At 36.9% G+C, this 23,517-nt stretch overlaps 2 protein-coding genes across 2 annotated transcripts; one reads left to right on the top strand and one right to left on the bottom strand.

Moving 5' to 3' along the window:
* Positions 1-3,286: 3,286 nt before the first annotated feature.
* Positions 3,287-8,300, top strand: LOC120770587. Its single transcript, XM_040098172.1, has one exon. The coding sequence runs from the start codon at positions 4,523-4,525 to the stop codon at positions 7,553-7,555; it is 3,033 nt and encodes a 1,010-aa protein (XP_039954106.1). The 5' UTR covers positions 3,287-4,522; the 3' UTR covers positions 7,556-8,300.
* A 5,684-nt stretch (positions 8,301-13,984) lies between these two features.
* LOC120770588 lies at positions 13,985-16,065 on the bottom strand. Its single transcript, XM_040098174.1, has 6 exons — positions 15,809-16,065; positions 15,472-15,749; positions 15,233-15,401; positions 14,853-15,155; positions 14,571-14,787; positions 13,985-14,239 (listed from the first exon to the last, which is right to left on the bottom strand). Exons 1-6 carry the CDS (start codon positions 15,914-15,916, stop codon positions 14,058-14,060), a joined length of 1,257 nt encoding a protein of 418 aa, XP_039954108.1. The 5' UTR covers positions 15,917-16,065; the 3' UTR covers positions 13,985-14,057.
* Between the last annotated feature and the right edge of the window lie 7,452 nt (positions 16,066-23,517).

A 23,517-nucleotide genomic window follows, 5' to 3' on the forward strand; every position in this document is an offset into this window, starting at 1 on the left:
AATCAACATAAGAATATTTATATCTGAAAATTGTATCGTATTCTCTCATTAGAAATTGAGAAAGTATCTTCTAAAGGAGTCCTCTGCACCGAATTCATCTAAAAATATTGCTTTTTCCTATTTAATAGAACTCTTTTGTAAAAATAATACCTTTGTAAAACGCTTGTAATTGAAGATCTGTCCACTGGATTTTGATTAAACTTCTGGTTTAACTACTAGATTAACTTCCCAAATGATCAGAATATTGGGTACTGCACACCACTTAAGGACTTTTTAGACAAATTTTTTAAAACGTAGTTGACAGCTATTTTTTGTTATCACATGACATGAGTACAAATAAGATAAACAACTCGGGCTCTGGCACGGAATATAAGAGACAATAGATTCCAGTGAAATTTTGCAGAATAAGGGTGAAAATGTATGGAGGCAAGTATACTCATTACGAGAAACAAGAAGAAAATATTGATTAGTAATCTGTGTTTGCCTTTTCCAATGAATACAAATCCAATTATAACCTTGATGCAACAATATCGATTGTACACATATAAGTACATGGCATTTAAAGACAATAACAAATAGTTAAGTACATTAAACTGGTTGTTTCAGCAACCAAAATTTTCCATATTTTTGTTATAAGATACATAATTATTCAAAGCCCTGAACAGGGTATATTAAGTTTGTCACGAAGTTTGTAACACCCAGAAGGAATCGTCGGAGACCCTATAAAGTATATACATACATACATATACATATGTGACCTGGTCTACGAAAAGGGGGCTTAGGTGTCAAAAAAATGGAGAACAATTAATGAGATAACGAGAAACTGACGATTATTTTTAACAGCTTTTCCCCGAAAACTAGTTTTCGCACGTTAGCCCCCTTTTCGTAGACCAGGTCACATATATGTATATAAGTACATAAATAGTCAGTATGTTGAGCGAAGTCGATTTAGCCATTACCGTCTGTCTAACTAGTCCCTCAGTTTTTAAGATATCGTTTTGAAATTTTGCAAACGTCATTTTCTCTTCAAGAAGCTGCTCATTTGTCGGAACTGGCGATATAGGACTACTATAACATATAGCTGCCATACAAACTGAACGATCGGAATCAAATACTTGCATGGAAAACTTTCGCATTTGACACGAAATTTGGTATGGAGTATTTTCTAAAGCAACAATGTAATCTCCGAGAAATTGTTCAGATTGGATTGATATAGCATATAGCTGCCATACAAACCGAACGATCGGAATCAAGCGCTTGTATGGAAAACTTTCGTATTTGACGTGGTATCTTCACGAAATTTGACATGGATTACTGCTTAAGGTAATAACATAATCTCCGAAAAAATTGTTCAGATCGGATTACTATAGCATATAGCTTCCACACAAACTGGACATATAGTTACTAAAAGAAATACACCTGTGAAGGGTATATTAGCTTCGGTGCAGCCGAAGTTAACGTTTATTCTTGTTTTTCACTCAATATGCTTCCGAACTTTTGTACTTTCAAAATACTGTAAAATTAAGTGCACAAATTAAGAAATTAAGAAGAAGAACAGAGTGAAGAATGTGTTAGCAGTCAATTCCCGTTTGGAACCAGACTAGTACAATATTCTACAAGTTCTTGCATAATTAGATGGGTAATGTGTCATTTGCCGTCCTATTCATTCATACATATGGTAAATATATACATACATATGTACGTAAAAATACTACATGAATGAACTGATAATTTTACAGTTAACATGGTAAACAAATGTTAGCAAAATAATCAATAAGACTAAATTCATACGTTGGCATCTTAAAAGTCTCGTAACCTCAAAGCTTTCCATTCTTAAATAACTATGATTCCATAATGAAGACATTGTAACCTGGACTTATACGTAAATGTGAATGTATTAAGCAGAAATACCATTTAAACAATAACTTTTAAGTAGGGACTTACATATAAAAGTCAATAGGAAATCATGTTGGCATTACACAATTTTTATTTTTTTTATTTTTCTTCGTAAGTCGTACAATATTATTGCATATTAGTAATAATGATATTACCATATATGTATGTACATATCTGTAAAATAAATAATTTTCAAATATTTTCATTTTATTTAAAAGTCATAGAGTTCTCCCGCTGGGTGAAATTCTGTCTAATAATACGACTGCTCCGTCCATTAGTTGAATCACCCCAAACCAGACGGCACCAGCGCAAGTCGGTTTACTTGCAGTTTTCAATGATTCAAAATAAAAAAGTTGTCGCAAAATACCACAAATTATTAAGAATTAAAAAAAAACGGAAACTAGAAATTGTCCTAAACCACACTTTATGAAAAATTGTCCGTTTATCAGAGGTAATTATACGAAATCTTTCCCAAATAGTGTCCGTGTTCGATCATTGGAACGTACTCATGCCCGCTTATGGGAATGGATTTGGAAACAAAGTATTAACGAACATAGTGTTCATGAAATTTGTCCAGCTATGGAAACTGTCCGTTTATGAGGACTGTCCGTATTGCAGAATTTCTCTGTAGATAAGTATGTATGTGTGTATATTTTGCGTGAATCGTAACGAAAATTAACGCAATTATAAGTAATAAAAAAGAGTGCATGCACGTGCTTAAAACGTCGAGGTAGTGGTTGTGGTTATCGTCAGCGATCGGCGTTCGAGCATTTGCACCGTCGCTTTTCTGAATCGGAAGTACCGAGCGATCACCTTGTGATGAGAACGTATTGGTGCATTAAATCTCGCGAATAAATTAAGTGAGCAGGTTATTCAATAAAAAAAACAACATAAAATAAAAAAACAACAAAAACAGCTTCTAAATGACAAATGAAAAAAAGTAAAAACATTTCTCATTTCAATGATTTGCCATTTTCGCCTTTTCATTAATAACAAGTTTGATGTTGCGATGTGTGTGTCGCGCACTGTAACGCACTACATAACTGTTACACACGAAATAATCACATACACGCGTACCGTACATTTAGTGTGAGCGCAGCAAGCTCGCGCTAAACCCCCAACATCCCCATCCACAACGCAGCAGCTGCAGCGGCGACTGCAGACAACGAGGGAGGCCGACAACTCGATCGACTGCGTACTGTGCAAGTGCGCTGCGCTCAGGCAAACCGAAATAAGCGCCTATGCTTCCCGCAGCAACAGCCTCATGACAACGGTGGCGACGACGCGCAACGCGACACACAGTTGCGTAGCTGCGCCGACATTCGAAAGCAGAGGGTATTTAACCGACCCCAAATCAATTTGCAATTTCAGTCTAAAATCGCGTTGCAGCGTTGCATGAACTTACCGAACAAAACGGAATAATTAGTCCGCGCTCACGATACTTAATACGAACAACTAAAGACATTTGAACTTGAATTGTCGAGCAAGCAAAAAACAAAAAACCAAAGAAAAAACAAAAACAAACAAATAAAGATTCTCGCCACAACTTAAATATACACACATTAGTGCATGTACTTATGGAATAACCGTAATTGTACAACGGTCTGCGAAACCTGGCGTTTGTGCAGCTGTGTGTGAGTGCATACATGCGATTTTGATATTGCATTGCCGTGTTGCGATAAATTGTGCTGTGGTTAAAACACCGTCAAATAATAACACGCAACTCGCATATTTGAAGACGAACCGGCCGAGCAAGTCGAAACAACAACAGCAAGAGATCCCAACCACAAACAAAAAATGAAATAAAAGTAAACAAACGAAACTGAAAACTACTTATCCGCGCTGGTGTGCCATATTATTGAGTGAAGTGTATTGCTCTTGGTGCTCGTACCGTAATCGCGAATCGATTATCTAATAAAGCAAGTGGGTGCACGCCAATGTATGACCTAGAAAAGCTACGGTCGTGTTGAGAGCACTGTGGCAAAGTGGGTGATAGTTGACGGCTCAAAGAGAAATGAGCAAACAACTTTTCAGTCCAGACACGTTCATTTAGCCGAGCCGAGGCGGCGTTTATATCACATACATACTTGAAACGATACATAAGCCCAAAGACCCGTTATACCGCGAAATAGTGTATAGCAAATAAACATTAATAAACTTTATTAGGTTACCGAATTCACATATATTTGAATTAACCAAAAACTGAGCCCTGTGCAATTTCATTGTTGTTGGACTCATTCGACATCCTTGGGTTAAAAAAAAAACTAAGTAGGTGAATTGCATTATTTCTGCAAATAAGAAAGGGAAAACACGTGCCAATGAACGAAAAAGTAAAAGTATTGCCAACAATATGAACTAAAAAGCATTCAGCAGATAAGCTATTGACGACAAATTATAACGCTTTGGTGGAGTGTGGAGCTTTGCGCGCAGTTACAGAATCAGTGTGCCAATCAGCCGAGAGCAAATAACCAGCCAGCCACCAGTAGTGTTTTACTAAGAAATATTGAGTAAGGTCAATATCGAAAGCAGCCAAGGAATAAAAGTAATACAAACAATTACACTAAAGAAAACGTTAGATTTCTACATAAAGAAATTGTGCATCCGGTGGTATCCGAAAACAGGAAAGATGAGTGAAACTCCAGATAGCCAATTGGGTAAGAGTGAATCTTCTGCCGCCCATACTCAGAACCCAGAAAAAACTACCGATTTCAAACAGGAGTCATGTCGAGCGAGTCAGTTTACTGCAGGTCACGCTAACGGTGGTCATACTTTTGTGGTAACAACAGTTATGACTGAAACAATTACCGAAAGAGAGAATCAAGCCTGTACTTCAAGCAAAACTGATGCTACAGTAAATTTTAATGTAAATAACTCTTTAGATATGCCAAAAGAATTAAGTGTCAATAATGCAAATCCAACAGAATCGACGAGCCCACGGTTATTGCACCATTCAGATTTGTCTAAAGCGGTTGTGCCTATTTCTTCCTCATTACCATCAAAATTGCTAAGATTTCATGCTAAACGCTCGGCAGAAACTCTGCTGCAACGAGTTGGGCAATCACAATCGTTGGACTCGCAATTCGGTAGCGATGAAGGTGCTGTAGGTGGCAGTGAATATGAGACGAATCATAGCCCAGATGTTTTTGATATGCCAATCCCACTGAGTGGTGCACATGCACCGTTGGTGGCTAGAAGCACATCGGTTGAGTGTTATGAAGATAAGTTAATTGATGTGGGTATGGGTTCGTCTATAGAGGATTCTGAAGAGTCGGAAGAGGACGATGAATTAAAGCCGCTCGCTGTCGATAATCACGTTTTGCATGATGTCATTTTGAACTCATCGCCTGTAGAGTGTGATAACTCGCAGTTTCAAACTGATCCCAGTTTGAGTACACCTGCCGCAGCTGTTTTAAGCGAAGCGAATTTAGAAAAGTTTCATAAACATAATGGTTCAAATCAAAACCATCCGAACGACTATTACCGGCAAATGGATAATATATATCTACATCCGAACTTTAAATTGGAGCCCGATGCTACAAGACAAGATATTCCAGAAGATTCGCCACCGCCTGCTGTTGCTCCGGCCAACTCACCGACCGAACCCAAACGTGTACACCGCTCTTTTTTGACGATGAAGAAGCCTTCAATATTGGAACATGCAGAAACTCAAGAGCACATAAGCAAAGCTCTAGATCACAACTCTATGTCATCTTCCATGGAAAACAGTCAAAAAACAGAGTTGAAGACAGATCATTCACTTACCAATGAACTAGATACATTAGATCCATCAATGATAGCAAGTGAAGATTTAGCTGCTGAAATTACCGAAGCAGTAGAATTTTACTTCTCCAATGATAGCATACTCAAAGATGCATTTTTACTAAAACACGTTCGACGTAACAAAGAGGGTTTTGTTAGTCTCAAGTTGGTTTCCAGTTTTAAACGGGTTCGTCAACTAACCAAGGAGTGGAAAGTTGTTGGCGACGCTTTGCGACGCAAATCTCAAAAGATCGAACTAAACGATTTGGGCACAAAAGTCCGTCGTATTGAGCCCTTGCCCAATTTTGATGAAACAATGCCATCACGCACCGTTGTTGCTTGCGATTTGCCACTCGATAAGCTGACTATTGAAAAAGTTTCGGAAATATTCTCCAAATGTGGCGAGATCGCATTGATACGTATTCTGAAACCCGGTATGGCGATCCCAGTGGATGTCAGACAGTTCATGAACAAATACCCAGAGGTGCAACAGAAAGAATGTGCCCTTGTAGAATATTTGGAGTCGTCATCGGCGCGTGAGGCAAAGAATTTGCAGGGACCGTTCCAAGTTTTCGAAATGGTAGCTCCCAAGAAGAAGACGGGAAAGAAAGCTATCATACAGGTGGCGACACCGGTTGCACGAATGGTGGAGAACTATCGCTACTACAATGACGCCACATACGAACGTACACGGGGAGGCAGTTTCAGCGGTATTGTTCCACATGATGTCACAGATTTGCGTTACAAACTTAAACGCTTCAATTCTGATATCCACCCCAAACCACTGCCAGAGTTTCATCACAACAATGTCAATGGTCAACCAAATTTTCACCATATGCAGCACAATATGCATAGCACACAGCATCGCGGAAACTTTGGCAATGAAGCCTCACACCAATATCAACCCTATCAGCCTCGTGTGGCTAGTAATAACGAACCGACCTCACCTGGCGTCAGCGGCAACAACAATACTGGCGCTTACTTTTACGCATATTCACCACGTCGCTATAGCAATAATTCAACCATCTCTGCCGGCTCCGCTCCGGTTGTGGATGCTGCCGTAAATACATCACCAATTACTGCCAACAAAAGTGCTATTAGCAATTCCAACAGCAACTTGGTGCGACGCTTATCAAATTGTTCAGACAATTACTCAAGTTTTTCAGATTCACGCCGTCCATCGAACTGTTCGGACAATATGTCCCAACGTCGTGACTCGAATTGCTCTGAAAATTGTCCATGCTCAAGACGCATCTCTGACTTTGGGCAAACAGAAGTTTATCGTAAAATGTCCCAAGGCTCTACTGGAAGTGGCGGGGAGCGTCGTTTCTCCAACGGTTCTATGCAATTCGAACGTACATTCTCCAATCCGAACGAGATGAGCAACAGCGGAAGCAATAATTTCCCACGCCGTATGTCTAATGACTACAACTTTGAACAGCGCAAGCAATCAGTGGACACACAAACTGACCCTACCTTTGATGATCCCAATGTGGGTGGTGGTGGCGGTGGTTACAACGTTTTTCCTCGCCGCTACTCCAACAACTTCAATGCGGCCAACAAAATGGCTGCATATGACAATGCGCAGTACATCAATGGTCGACGTATTTCCACCGACTCCGGCTATGATCGGCGTTACTCGTTTGGTTCTGAATATGAGGGTTCGCCACGCTCACGAACCGGTAGTTTTTTGAACAATTACAAGCATGCTGTCGATTTTGATGGTCAACCACGATCACGAACTGGTAGCTTCCTTGACAACTCACCTCGTTCTCGGTCGGGATCATTCGCACAAAGGAACTCCGAGAATTTGGTTCGTACACCAATAGGACCAGATGGTAGCAAAGGCTTCGCTGGTCGCGCTAGAAAATTTGGACAGACAATCTCACCTGTCAACTGATTAACTAAAAATATAATTGATAACCTTGTAGCAATAGAAATGTCCTATTCATCAGCCATATTTAAATTTTTTATATCCGGAAAATGCTCTTCGCAATCTTGGGAGTTTTTTGTATCATCATCTGGCGTTTTTATGATGGATGGAAATAAGACCCAATTTACCAGAATCATGAAATTATATTTTTGTATGTGTCTACCTAAGTACATGCCAGAATATAACTACTTAAATGATTTGTTAAATAATCGTGTACACATATGTACGTATATACCTAACCAATTTTTCTACATATTTTTTTGTTATAATTACTCAAAAAAATTTTCTTAAGTACCCATTATTGTTAACTATGTTTATAAATATGTTTGTGATGCCTTAGTGTTTCGAAGCAAGTGTGGACAAATCGCCAATAGAGAATAAAAATATTTTAATTTTTAGCTTTTTAGCTGAGCACAATTGTATTGTTAATACTGTGTTCAAATATGTCGGCAAACTTCTGGAGTTACTGCAAGCGAAGGAGAAGAACAACAACAAAAATTATGTTTGCCTTGGCGATTTGTTTTGATGAGGTTTTGTCCAACTGTGACGTTAGTTTTATAAGCTTATACATAAGAGAGTTCATATTCACCTCATCGGTGTTCGTACTTTTGGTGATGAACTGCTCTAACAATCGTTTTGGGATTGGTTTGGCAAATCTCTCCTGCTTTTAATTTAATATAAGTACAAAATAAAATATTTTATAAAATCTTAAGTATTTGTTTCTATTATTGAGCACTTGATTGGCGGTAAGTAATTTTACTTGTATCGCTTAAACAACACTTAGACCAGGCCCGTCCAACATAATTTTGTGAAGGGCCAGGTTTAGCATTTTCATAACCGTAGCGGGCCAAAAAAAAAAAAAATAAAATGACCTTCAGTTTTGGTATTTTAATTTATTTATAAAAAACAACATCACATAAATCTTAATATATTATTATTAATGTAACTATGGCCTTAGCATATAAAGATATTCTTATTCTTAAAATCTAATTAATGAGATGTCTGAAATTTTTTCTGTTTGCACAGCGCATCTATGTCAGCTGGAGTTTTAGAAGTGGCTATGCGCAAAATTCCTTTAAGATGGCTATCTAATAAAGATGATCTGGTTTTTGATTTGTTAAATTTCATGCGAGAAAACAGCTGCTCGCAAACATATGTACTACCAAATAAAGAAATATGTTGAATAGCCAGCTTAGTAAGGTTTGGGTATTGACTGGGTGTAATATACTTTTTGTAAAATTCAATTAAGTTTGGAAGACAATTATTATATGCTGTTTTTAGATGAGAGCTGCTTTGCAATTCTATTAACTCCAGCTGTAAACTCAGCGCAGCGCTTTCAATTTCAACATCAAATGGATTTTGAAACACTTTCATGCAGGGAGTTTGTGATTTGAAGTCTGCGAATCTGTCGTCAAACTCGTTCCTTAATCTTTGTAACATCAACACGTACTTGTCAAAATCCAAGGTATCTTGATTTCTTGTAGATAAGGTCTCCCAGATAGTTGGTCTTTCCCTTGCAGTTTCAAGTTAAGATCAGAAAGATATTTAGTTATATCAACCAGGAAAGCCAGATCAGCCAACCACTCCTCATCAGTAAGGAAAGTAATTTCTTGGTCTTTGTTGCCAAGAAAAATCATTAAGTCGTCCAGCAGGGAATAGAATCGTTTTGGTGTAGCTGCTCTGCTGAGCCAGCGAACGCGACTGAAGTATACAATTTCTTCGTGATCTGAACCGACATCAGCCAGAAAAGCCTGGAACTGTCTGTGGTTAAGCCCTCTTGCGCGTATAAAATTAACTGTCTGCACTACTTTATCCATCACGTGTTTCAGGCCTATACAACTGGGATGCCCAAAGACTATAAGAGATGGCGGGCCGGATGGTGGCCCGGGGGCCGTATGTTGGACAGGCCTGACTTAGACAAATGAAAAGGCTCGTGATTGTGATTTTTTTGGATGATGCAAATGAATAATAATCAATTAACAACCATATCATATAAGTCAACTTGTCTATACATATTTGGTGGCCTACTATCCATGGCTTTTATATCAGCATTTTGTATATCAAATTTGTAAGCAAAGGTTTCATGGAAATTTAAAATCGTTATATTTAGAAGATTTCAATTAATTTGCGTGTTCCCACCCACTATCTGCATCAGCTGTTCAACTTGATCTGTTAAAAATGTATTATTCTTCTTTTACTTTATTGGCTCAGAAACCAAGAGAACTTTTCTCTCGAAACCTCGCAACGTCGACTCATCAGTTGTTGTCATCGTCCAAGCCTCTGCACCATATGGCTGGACGGGAAATATGAGTGAGTGAGTTTGGTTTTTGTTTGTCGAGAGAGGACTTTACTTCTCAGTTGCCTAATTATTCCGAAGTAGCATCTGTAGGCAAGAGATATCCTCCGTTGGATTTCGAGGGTGACGTTGTTGTTAATGCTGGTTCCAAGATAGACGAAATTATCTACAACTTCAAAGTTATGACTGTCAACAGTGACCTGAGTGCCAAGTAGTGAGTGCGACGACTGTTTGCTTGATGACAGGAGATATTTCGTCTTGCCCTCATTCAGACCCATTTGCTTTGCTTCTTTGTCGAGTCCGGAGAAAGCTCCTTTTCGTGCTGTCGAAAGCAGCTTTGAAATCAACGAAGAGGTGGTGTATGTCGATTCTCCTTTCAATTTGGCGCATGGTGAATATCGGATCGGTTGTTGATTTGGCAGGTCTAAAGCCACACTGATAAGGTCCAATGAGTTTGTTGACGGTGGGCCTTAATCTTTCACACAATACGCTCGATAGAACCTTATATGCGATGTTGAGGAGGCTTATCCCACTGTAGTTGGCGCAGATTGTGGGATCCCCCTTTTTGCGGATTGGGCAGAGCACACTTAAATTCCAATCGTTGGGCATGCTTTCGTCCGACCGTATTTTACAAAGAAGCTCATGCATGCTCCTTATTAGTTCTTCGCCGACGTGTTTAAATAGCTCCGCAGGCAATCCATCGGCCCTCGCTGCTTTGTTGTTCTTCAGACGAGTAATTGCTATTCGAACTTCTTCATGGTCGCGCAATGGAACGTCTGCTCCATCGTCATCGATCAGGGAATCGGGTTCGCCTTCTCCTGGCGTTGTACTTTCACTGCTATTCAGCAGGCTGGAGAAGTGTTCCTCCCATAATTTTAGTATGCTCTGGATATTGGTCAGTAAATCACCTTTGGGGGTCCTACAAGCGTATGCTCCGGTCTTGAAACCTTCTGTTATGAATAAAACAAGAAACAAGAAAAAAAGTTAACTTCGGCTGCACCGAAGCTAATATACCTTTCACAGGTGCATTTCTTTTAGTAACTATGTGTTCCGTTTATACGGAAGCTATATGGTATAGTAATCCGATCTGAACATATTTTTCGGATATTATATTATTATCATAAGCGGTAATCCATGAAACCGTGAAAGTTTTACATACAAGCGCTTGATTCCCATCGTTCGGTTTGTATGGCAGCTATATGTTATAGTAGTCCGTTAGCGGCAGTTCCGACAAATGAGCAGCTTCTTGAAGAGGGAATGACGTTTGCAAACTTTCAAAACGATATCTTAAAAACTGAGGGACTAGTTGGTATATACGAGTATACAGACAGATGGACGGACAGACAGACAGACGGACATGGCTAAATCGGCTCAGCTTAACACACTGATCATTTATATATGTACATATGTATATACTTTATAGGGTCTCCGACGCTTCCTTCTGGGTGTTACTATCTTCGTGACAAACTTAATATACCCTGTTCAGGGTATAAAAATTAATATTTTAATTGGTCAAACTTTATCTCAGTTTTAAAGATTTTGTACCCAGTGAGCGGAGATTTTTACACCCTATTATATATACATAGTTAATTTCTCCAAAACGTGCAGTCTTCATAACCGGACAGCTCCCATAACTGGATAAAGTTCATGAACGCAACGTTTTCATTCATATTTTCATACAAAACTCATTCCTATAACCGGACATGAGAACGTTGCAGTGATCCGACACGGACACTATTTCGGTAATGCAGTGAAATCTCCCATAAGCGGACACTGCCGGGACCAGCCTTTCTGTCCGGTTACTAGAGTTGGCACTCGTGCCTTCTAACTGGCAGTGGCTGAAGTGAAACTATTGATATAATTTGTATGCATTGGATGACATTAGCTTGCATTTATTAGTTCAGATAAAATATATTTCTTCGTTGCAGCTTCTGACTCTAAGAATAAAATTTGAACACACATTTTTGTCACGCCTACTTCCATGTCACTTAGCCGGACAAAAACACTGCGGTGGTGGGTGTCTGGTTGTGAAGAATTTCACCGTAGTATATATATATATGTATGTATGTATATATTATATTTAGTTGTTTGTTCCTCTGTATATACGCGAACTAGTCTCTCAGTTTTCGAAATATCGCTCAGAAATTTGGGACTTGTCTTTTTCTACCAAAGAAGTTGCTAAAATCAAGTTTTTGGGTAGACAACTTTTTAATTTGACAATAAATCTCCACAAAATTTAGAAGAAACTACTGTTTAAGGCACCACCACAATATCAGAACTTCTGAATCAGAAGAAATTTTCCAGATCGCTTCACTATATCATATAGTTGTCACACAAAATGAACGATCAAAATCATATTAAGTATTGTGCGGATAATTTTATGCGTGAAGAGTACGCTAACACCGGGTTACACCGAACGAATTTAACGAGTTCTCTGTTCATTTGATAACAGATTCTTGTCATATTATAATTTACTACTTTACATATAATTTATAATATTAATATGCATACATACAGACCGATACTATGTCAAACCATCAATAACTGGTAGTCCTAATGGCGCTCCGTAAATTGAGTGTGACGCAACATAGTGACGCTGCATTTGATAGATTTTGCGACCGCACACAGTAGTTTCACATACAAATTTTACAAATAAAAATTTTTATGTGTTTTGCTGATACATTTTATTGTTCATTGTTTGAATTTATATATTTAATAACTTTTTAATAATAAATTTGATCTTCAATCTAGTATGAATAAATCTTGACTGGCGAAACACAGCCTTTCAAATGTATTAAGAAATACAAAAATCAGAAAAGAGCGAATAACGGGAAAATATTCATAACATAAATAATTTTGTGGTTTGTTAATTTGAAAACGTAAAACTGCCAAGATTCAATGTTGTCAAATTGGTAAGAAACAATTAAATGTACATACATACATATGTATGTATGTATCTATGCATTTATCGCACATATTTATTTACATAATAGCCTTACATACGTATGTATATACGAGTATACTAAATATGTACATTCAAATGTATTTATGTATTCAATGCAGATTGTGTACTTTGACGAAGCGCTTTTGCGTCTCCTTCATTATCAACAAATTCAATGGAAACACCTACTAACGCTAACAACAAAAACACTAGCTTCTTAAAATATTGGCAAAGGTCATGTACACAATTGCGGTAAGCATGATTTTCAAAAGAAAATACCTAATTTTGTTGCCTCGCTTTGGCTACAATGCAAACCACTTCAATTAGTAAGTAGTATGTATGTGCGTATGTATGTATGTACGTGGTTGTGTGCCCACGCTAATAATTTGGTGATTATTTTTACAGATATTCGGAACCTACCTTTTTATAACGCTTTTATTACCTCCACCTGTATGTATGTATGGAATTTGAGTAAAAATTGAGATATCTCGATGAAACTTGCCACATACATATGTACATATATTCCTTGGCACCTAAGAGTTCGGTGTTACAGATGGGCATAATCAGACCACTGCCACGCCCACAAAAAGTCAATAAACGACGTAACCCCCAATGCACATGCACATTTCATCCAAGAAGCTAACTCAACTAAACTTGCTCGAAAGAAGTATATTTAGCATCTCTTCATACTTGGAGAAAAAGGAAAAAATCAGATAATAACCATGTTCTGTCCGCAAGCATTAAACTTCACAACCAAGATGGCCGAGAAGAGCTTTACAAGAGAAGGTGCAAAAATTTAACAATGGGCTCAACTAGTCGACCAATTTCAACCAAAATTGGTATGTAAGCTACCATACCCTGCAATGGGCGAAATCGGACAACAAACACGTCTACTTCCCATATGACACAACTTTAAGTTTCATCTTTGTACAAGTAGTGATCTTAAGGTATTTAATCTCATGTCCAAAAATTGTCGAAATCGAATAATAACTTTTTGAATATCCAAAGAATCAACAGTTCGATAGGTACTGCAAAACAAAAAAAAAAAAAAGACTTCTCTAACATCACGCAGCCAAAAGCAATAATTGAATAACAAATCGACTCATACATATCTTTAAAGAAAGTGAAAACACCAATTATGGCTAAATAATAAATATGGTTTAAAAAGCTAAACAGCACATCCCCACGCAACACAATATTCGTTTTTAATTAAGTTGATATTTTAACAATTATTATGCTTCAAAATAACCATTATGTAGAAATTTGGGCAATAGCTCTCGTAACTCATCCAGGAATTTCGGGTTTTCCAATTCTCTTTTTTGTGCCTCTGGGTTTTCGATCACCTCTGCAAGGTTTCCGTCCTCATCGATAAATGTATAGTTGAATATTAGGAAGCAAAGGAATATAAAAAGCCCTGTGTTTGAACGAAATTCAGAAATCAAAATAAAAAGCATGGTTCAATTATTGATGGTTTGGTAAATAATGACAGGCGAAACCTTCCGCTATTCTTAAGGCATTTTTCTCCATAAAATGAAAAATTTACTAAATATAGTACAATGCATATACAATACAATTGGGGATCAGGATTAAGATGAGTTAAGTGTCTCGAAAATAAGTTTATTTTAGGTTATAATAAATAATAGGAAACACTCACGACTTAATGTAGAAGCTCAATAATACACAAAAGAATTGGATGCATAGGTATGTACTTGTATATGAATTTGAAGTTATGCCGTTCAACTTACCCCAAAATCTATGCTTCGTCAATTCCTGACGAATTTCAAAGTTTCCCGGTATGTGGCCTTTGTATTCCGTTTTGCGCAGCGTGTCTTGAAAATTCGTGATATAGAAATAGAGGAGCTCATCGTAATGGTTACGTCGTATTTCGGGGCTAAACATCATTGCGAACGCGTAGTGAAGATCAATCGCAGGCGACCCAAATACGCTGATCTGATAATCAAGCTGCCAAGACAGACCAAAATACAACCAATTATGCATTAAATCATACAGTAACCCGATTTGCTTACCAACATAACATCAGTCAGCCTGCCATCATTCCTTTGGATCATTATGTTTTTCAAATGAAAGTCACCATGATTGAGCACGAAAATTCCATTTCGTTTACCTCTGCTGGCTTCGTTAAACAAGTCGAGGGTTTTTGCCAACAGTAAACTTTCGACTGATTCAATATGTGGCACAAATTGTTTCAAGTCATCGTGTACGCTTAGAACTTCTTTGAGCAATTTAATTCCATTCTTAATGAATGGAAAGGTGTTGAGGTCAGTAGAGTTCATTGAACCCTTGTCTAGAGAGGTTATGAGATTGTCTCCCTAAAACATTGCGAACAAGTGTTTTCATCCAAAACAATACCGATTGAAATTTTACATTAAAAAGATGTTCTCCTCACCTCCTCTTTGCTCAATTTGTAACTGACCGCATGCAATTTTGCCAGTTTAATCAAAGTAGTCTTCACTTCATCCAAATCAGGATGGCGGGACCCAACTGTGGTGTAACCTTTGAGTGCTAAATCTTCAAAAACCACATATGACGGTGTGGTGGTGCTGTAGGCTATGAGCCTTTTGCAAAATACATCAAAATTTACTTTCTTTGTCAGTCTTTTGCTTGTTTTTCAAATTAGATACTCACTTGGGTCCCAAAGTGGTTTTGTCGCCATATTGCAAAAGCAACTTCTCGATCATCGGCAGCACTTTAGTATACATAAGGATTTCAGTTTGGAATAAATTCAAATGGCCTATCATTTCTTTCTTGCGGCCTTCTATGAAAGGTTCGATTTTTAAAATGAACGACGACACCTTTTCTTGGTTGGGCTGTGTCTGTAATGTGTAGTTGACTTTGGCTCGAAACAAAATGCTTGCGTAGTGATCGTTTTTCAAAGTTCCCGGTGTCATCTCTAAATGCGTGAGCTAACAAGTTTTATTTGAAAAAAAGAATTAGAAACATTTAATATGAAGTCAATACTCACCTTTGTGTTTTCAGTTTCGACGTTTTTCAAAATGTTTTCGAAAAACGCCTCGTTCAACCACTCCGGGAAAGTGAGATCATCCTCGCTGAACTTTTCGTTATTTGTCATTTCAATACTGCCTTTAAAACGCAAATTTTCTACGTTCCGTGTTTCGAGTACAAGTACTTACTGCCACCTTAATTGAAGAAAAGAAACAATGTTTCGCGGGATACACTCTTATATACTTATAGTTCGCTTCAATTACTTTAGATTATGCAGTTGGTTATCTAAGTTTGCTAGCTATTTTTGCAATGTCGTATCGCATCGGGGTGATATACGGAGCTCTTCATGGGGTGGAAGGAATTTTGATTAGCTCTTAATGCTGCGAATGTGTATATAGGTTTTACAAATAGCTCTCTTTGTATTCAATTTCATTTATCATATTCATAAGTATGTGTCTGCTGATAAACTTGAGAGCAATTCACGGTTGTCTGACAATAGTTGATACACTAAACATAGAGATCTTAATATTAGAATAAATAGTTTAATCAATATGCTCTCCCACATGTAGTGTTTGCATTTAGAGATATGTATATGATTTAGAAATTGCGCTCTTGTAATTAATTGTCTAGGTGCCGTCTGTTTTGTGTTGTTTTTATACGACATGTAAATTTTTTAAGTAAATAACGGTGTCATTATTTATTCTTTGTAGAATTTACACAATTCATGTACGGAACGTAATCGTTAAGCTATAGTTATCGCTCTATCAAACTATTGGCTACTGTAACTGCAATCTTATTATCCTCAAGCCTCGTGAAATTTCGGTGTACTATATGTCGGTCACGTTCAGGTTCAATTCGAATAAATATATTAAATCCTGAATTCCTCCAACTCCAGGGAAAAGCAGTAATATAGGAATGTAGCTCCATTGTGACTTTTAGATCCTGCATTGAAAGTATAAAATACACATTTATTAGAAAAACCATATTCAGCATTATGAGAAAGGAAAAACAATATTCAAACTACAACTATTACATTAAAAACAATGAACCCACTCCTATTGGTTACTACAATATATTGTCCGCCGAGGTACAGAATTCTCGTTGATGAATATAAAATACTTTTCAACATGCACACCCACAAATTTATTATACTTTAATGCGAAGCAGGTCTACTGTGGAACGCGCCTAACGACATCAAAAGGACGAGATTTAGTCCAGTCGGTGCAAAAAACAGGATGTAAGTTTGTATCGACCGGAACACCAACTTACCCACCATTTACAATAAAAATGCGGACTGGACTTCGTTGAATCAAGTAATTCAGGATTAAGCAGACTGTCTACAAATCATATTAATTGAATAACTAGAGCTAGAAGTGGACAGTTATACAAAGGAAATTCCACTCGCTGAAATTATAGGTTTAAATTATCCTATGAGTCAATACGCAAATCTTTATCTCAACTATCGGCTGACAAAAAAATTGATTACTCGATCTAGAAAACTTTGAATAAAAGCATCAAATTTCTAAAACGTCGAACAAGCCACTTTGCGGCAGCTGAAACTTTTCGTCAAAGTGATAAGGTCAAAATGTAATCAAATTGCGTTCCTCAGTAATGTGCAACCAGACCATGCGAGAATCCCATCAATCTCCATTTGTCAACTTAAAAATGAAATTAAAATGGTTAAAGTTAAGAAAGCACTAGGATTCGATTCGAGCTAAAGTACATTTCGAAACAAGTAAGGAAGGGCTAAGTTCGGGTGTCACCGAACATTTTATACTCTCGCATGATAAAGTGATAATCGAGATTTCATTATACGTCATTTACATATTTTTCAAATACCGTATTTGTGTAAAGTTTTATTCCGCTATCATCATTGGTTCCTAATGTACATATGTATATACTCATATTATACAGAAAAGGCATCAGATGGAATTCAAAATAGCGTTATATTGGAAGAAGGCGTGGTTGTGAACCGATTTCACCCATATTTCGTACATGTCATCAGGGTGTTAAGAAAATATTATATATCGAATTTCATTGAAATCGGTCGAGTAGTTCCTGAGATATGGTTTTTGGTCCATAAGTGGGCGGCGCCACGCCCATTTTCAATTTTTAAAAAAGCCTGGATGCAGCTTCCTTCTGCCATTTCTTCCGTAAAATTTAGTGTTTCTGACGTTTTTTGTGAGTCGGTTAACGCACTTTTAGTGATTTTCAACATAACCTTTGTATGGGAGGTGGGCGTGGTTATTATCCGATTTCTTCCATTTTTGAACTGTATATGGAAATGCCTTAAAAAAACGGCTCTGTAGAGTTTGGTTGACATAGCTATAGTAGTTTCCGAGATACGTGCAAAAAACTTAGTAGGGGGCGGGGCCACGCCCACTTTTCCAAAAAAATTACGTCCAAATATGCTCCTCCCTAATGCGATCCCTTGTGCCAAATTTCACTTTAATATCTTTATTTATGGCTTAGTTATGACACTTTATAGGTTTTCGGTTTCCGCCATTTTGTGGGCGTGGCAGTGGGCCGATTTTGCCCATCTTCGAACTTAACCTTCTTATGGAGCCAAGGAATACGTGTACCAAGTTTCATCATGAAATCTCAATTTTTACTCTAGTTACAGCTTGCACGGACGGACGGACAGACGGACGGACAGACAGACATCCGGATTTCGACTCTACTCGTCACCCTGATCACTTTGGTATATATAACCCTATATCTGACTCTTTTAGTTTTAGGACTTACAAACAACCGTTATGTGAACAAAACTATAATACTCTCGTTAGCAACATTGTTGCGAGAGTATAATAACAAATGCAATAGGGATTGATACTTCTCATGCGCTACTAAACGATCGATAACGTTGAGCGCCCAGTAAGCCTGACACATTCCCATTTCATTGAACACTTCATTACTAGGCACTTGTGCCTCCAACATAAGCATATATGTATATTTGTTTTGTTATGTCATCTTAAACTTTTATTTGCAATCAAGTGACGCCTCATCAAAAGCGCTCACTAACTACGAAGGTAGGACGATGTAGCGCTTTATATTAAAAGCATAAATCCATAAGTGACGGACTTAGATGTGTATACATGTACATAAGTATGTACATCCATAATACCCTGCAGTGAAAAATTAAATAAGTACTGGCTATAACAAACTGAAGTTAAGTGAATTACTTCGAGATCATTCCGAAAGCGACCAGACTTGGACTGATGGTGAAGCATTATGTGAATGAAATAGATTATCGAATTTCAATAATTTAAGCATTTAATATTTTTGTTTTCAGTTTTCAGTTTTCAGCTTTCAGCTTTTTAATATTTATCGGTAGTTATTTGAAACAAAGTCAGATGTTTGGAAGATTGCGGCTCGTTTCATTCCTAATGACGGGAATATAAGCAATCAACAATCTGTAAAGTGATTACATTTAGGTGCTTAAAAGTAAAAGGAAGTATAATTATTATTATAAATATCTTTGTGATATTTCACTACACAAAATGAATACTACAAAAAAACAAGTTATGACTTTTTGGATTCTATCACGTGAAAAAGCATCTCATCTTCCATCCGAACCAACTAAAAAGTGACAAGTAAGGAATTGCTAAGTTCGGGTGTCACCGAACATTTTATACTCTCGCATGGTAAAGTGATAATCGAGATTTCATTATTCGTCATTTAAATATTTTTCAAATACCGTATTTTTGTAAAGTTTTATTCCGCTATCATCATTGGTTCCTAATGTTTATACTCGTATTATACAGAGAAGGCATCAGATGGAATTCAAAATAGCTTTATATTAGAAGAAGGCGTGGTTGTGAACCGATTTCGCCCATATTTCGTACATGTCATCAGGGTGTTAAGAAAACATTATATACCGAATTTTATTGAAATCGGTCTAGTAGTTCCTGAGATATGGTTCTTGGTCCATAAGTGGGCGGCGCCACGCCCATTTTCAATTTTTAAAAGAAGCCTGGATGCAACTTCCTTCTGCCACTTCTTCGGTAAAATTTAGTGTTTCTGACGTTTTTTATGAGTCGGTTAACGCACTTTGAGTGATTTTCAACATAACCTTTGTATGGGAGGTGGGCGTGGTTATTATCCGATTTCTTCCATTTTTGAACTGTATATGGAAATGCCTTAAAAAAACGGCTCTGTAAAGTTTGGTTGACATAGCTATAGTAGTTTCCGAGATATGTACAAAAAACTTAGTAGGGGGCGGGGCCACGCCCACTTTTCCAAAACAATTGGGTCCAAATATGCCCCTCCCTAATGCGATCCTTTGTGCCAAATTTCACTTTAATATCTTTATTTATGGCTTAGTTATGACACTTTATAGGTTTTCGGTTTCCGCCATTTTGTGGGCGTGGCAGTGGGTCGATTTGGCTACTAAGTTTCATCATGATATCTCAATTTTTACTCAAGTTACAGCTTGCACGGACGGACAGACGGACGGACGGACGGACAGACATCCGGATTTCGACTCTACTCGTCGCCCTGATCACTTTGGTATATATAACCCTATATCTGACTCTTTTAGTTTTAGGACTTACAAGCAACCGTTATGTGAACAAAACTATAATACTCTCGTTAGCAACATTGTTGCGAGAGTATAAAAATAAAGAGTGAAGTGAGGCACAGAATGTGTTGTTCTAGAAAGAAATAAAAACCTGGCGTTCCCGGTTGTAGATGCGACTATGTTGGAAACTGCTTCTACTTCAAATAGGACGGAATATAAGTTGAGTGTTATAAACGTACTTTATATTGCTAACATACATCAATAATAATGTTTCTATATATTTTTATAGGTGGCTGAATTGCAAATCATAATAGCGTCCAATTCGAACAAATTTGTTAAAATGGCTTGGCGAAAAATATTTACTGACGATGTTGCCCTATTATATTTCTGGAAAGGAACAAATACCAAAAAAAGCTATAGAGGCCTACAAGAAAAAATTTCCGACCGCCGGCACAGATATGGCATTCAAACGCACAACAATGAACTTCTTTCACCACGCGAGCAATAGAATCAAGAAAATATTTGATTACGAAAAAAGTGCATATGCATATGTTATAGAATAACTATTTTCTATTGTTATAAATATATTGCGAGGGAATTTTAAAGGAAATCGTGTCAAAAGTGTACCAGATATAGGGCGAAAATGGGTTTTTTCGATGGCTTTTAATAAGATGTCTTGTAAATTTACTATCAATTTCCTCAAAAACCGTATTGTGAGAATTTTGGAACTTCAGAATTTGCGTGGCCTTCCTAAATTTTATATACTTAATATCGAAGATATTTAGGTAGGTAGATAAAGGGTGGCGGCAGAATATCCTTGGCCCCGGGAGCCCCAAGTTGTAGCTACGCCACTGACATGCTCAAATTGAGAACAAGGGAAAATTTCATATCAAAAATGTACCGTTTTATTTGAGAATGCCTTCGTTTTCAAATTAAAATTCATTTGAGAGCAAACGAATGAATAATTATCCATTCGATTTTTTTATTTCAGACAACATTATCAGCCGCTATCACCATGACCAGTGAACTACTTTTTTTGTTGGGGACTACTTTGATTAAAAAAAAAAAATATTAAAAATGTAAAAAGTGAAAAAAAAATTTTTTGTACATTTCAAAATACAAATAAAAATATATTAAAAAACTAAATTGATTGAATTTTGTTGTCGCATAAAAAAAAATTTCCAAAAAAGTGGGTTCACATGAGAGTTCCTCCTTAAATAAAATTAAGCCCTGACAATGGCTTTGCAGTGTCCTTTAGAGGAGAGATTCATTTTACCCCAAATCTCAAGGAGTGCGATTTGGGTAAAATGACAATAAAGTTCGATAAGTAAACACATATGTACATATGTATATATACATACTTAAGAAAACTAGTATAAATTTGCATATACTTATGTACACATATTATAAAATTAATGTAATACATATGTAATAAATAGCGAAGACTAATTGAATGGGTTTATTACGCTAATCAAGAGAGTTTAATTTGAATAAATACCAAACTTCCTTGGAGTAAAGCCGAGAAATTTGAAAAGTTAAGCACAATAAGTTTATAGGTTATTATTAAGGTTAAATAATGACTTTATATCAGTAAAGATGGTATAAGAATCCATAGCAAGTCTGGACAAGTGTGGAACGGGTCTCCCATTCAAGCTGCGAAAGCTTTTCTAATCTTTTCTAACCTCTTCTTCTCAGTTTGTCCATCTGATCGAAATACACTTCAGAATTAATAGTAGTGCTGTCAGGTTTCCTGAACGAAATTTTGCAAAACATTTTTGGCATTGGCGTTCGGTCAAGCCTTGCTTCAATTGCATTTTTGCCCTTCCGACAGTAGAATACACCGAAAATGATGTTAGGGTACCAAGAAACTATATTTCAAAAAATTTAAAAACATTTTTTTAGAAACAAGCCTTACTGCGAAAAAATTCAGTCAGAGGTGCCATACCATAACGCCAGACTCACAATTGGTTATGATTATGGCCATGGCGTTATGGTAGCGCACAACTAATTGGAAACAATGTTGCCTGTAAAGCTGGTTTGATCAGTTGTTCCATATGGTTTGAACCTTAAGATCAGCTGTTGTCCTCCAGCCAAATTACTCAGTGAACAACCCAATAATAAGAAATTAGTAATTCATTCACAACTTGCAGGAAAGTTAACGAAGTTAACGAAGCTGCGTCTATATTTACACATACTTCCGGTGTATTGGGCAATAAAGTTAACATATTGTCATGTTCGTATAATATTATTTATAAATATACATACATACATATAAAATGTGTAATTTTTTTCAAATTGAGTGCTGTATACATATACATACATATGTATATGTACATTTGGATATAGCTAACAAAATTTATTGAAAGTTAAAAAAGAAAGAAAACACATGACTGAAACAACATTGAATGGGTCAATAAAAATAATCGTCCGGAATGTGCGTGAATTTTTTAATAGTGACATACAGCACATACTTAAAAGTAGATATACTTATGTATGCTTGCATTGAGACTTATGCCAGGTCATACATACATACAATTTAGTTGTGCATATGTGTGTTTTGTTTTTGTGTGTGCTAATTTTGTGCACAGGAGAACAAACAAAACGTCACATTTGCACACGCATACGTTCGTACATATGTTCGTGCACTGATAGTATATATGTATGGCATGTACACATCAGTATGTAAACTGGATATCCGTGAGTTGTTATTGACCTTTCAAGTTTTGAGTTAAAATTCTGTCATCGCTTATTATGAGGCGAATTTCGTTTCATAAATCAAGAATTTTAACAAATTCACATTACTTTACCCTAAATTGCGAACTCGGAAGGTGTTTTGTTCAAATTTTGCAACAACAACAATTACAAAATGTTTGCAAAATTTTCCTTGAATTTCGAATGTGGGCTTAACTTTTTTCATGATCAATTTATTTACTTAAGTTTTATTTACTACGTACATCATATGCTAAAATCGGTTATGTACTCGAACATTTTTATATTTAACACTAAACACACAGTTGACAGCATAAAAAGTTAAAAAAACAAGAAAAAACGTTAACTTCGGTTGCACCGAAGCTAAATACCCTTCACAGGTGCATTTCTGTAAGTAACTATGTGTTCAGTTTGTATGGCAGCTATATGCTATAGTTAACTGATCTGAACAATTTCTTCAGAGATTACATTGTTGCTTTAGAAAATAATATATACCAAAT

Source organism: Bactrocera tryoni, chromosome 3 (assembly GCF_016617805.1).
Source record: "Bactrocera tryoni isolate S06 chromosome 3, CSIRO_BtryS06_freeze2, whole genome shotgun sequence".
Lineage (NCBI taxonomy): Eukaryota > Metazoa > Arthropoda > Insecta > Diptera > Tephritidae > Bactrocera > Bactrocera tryoni.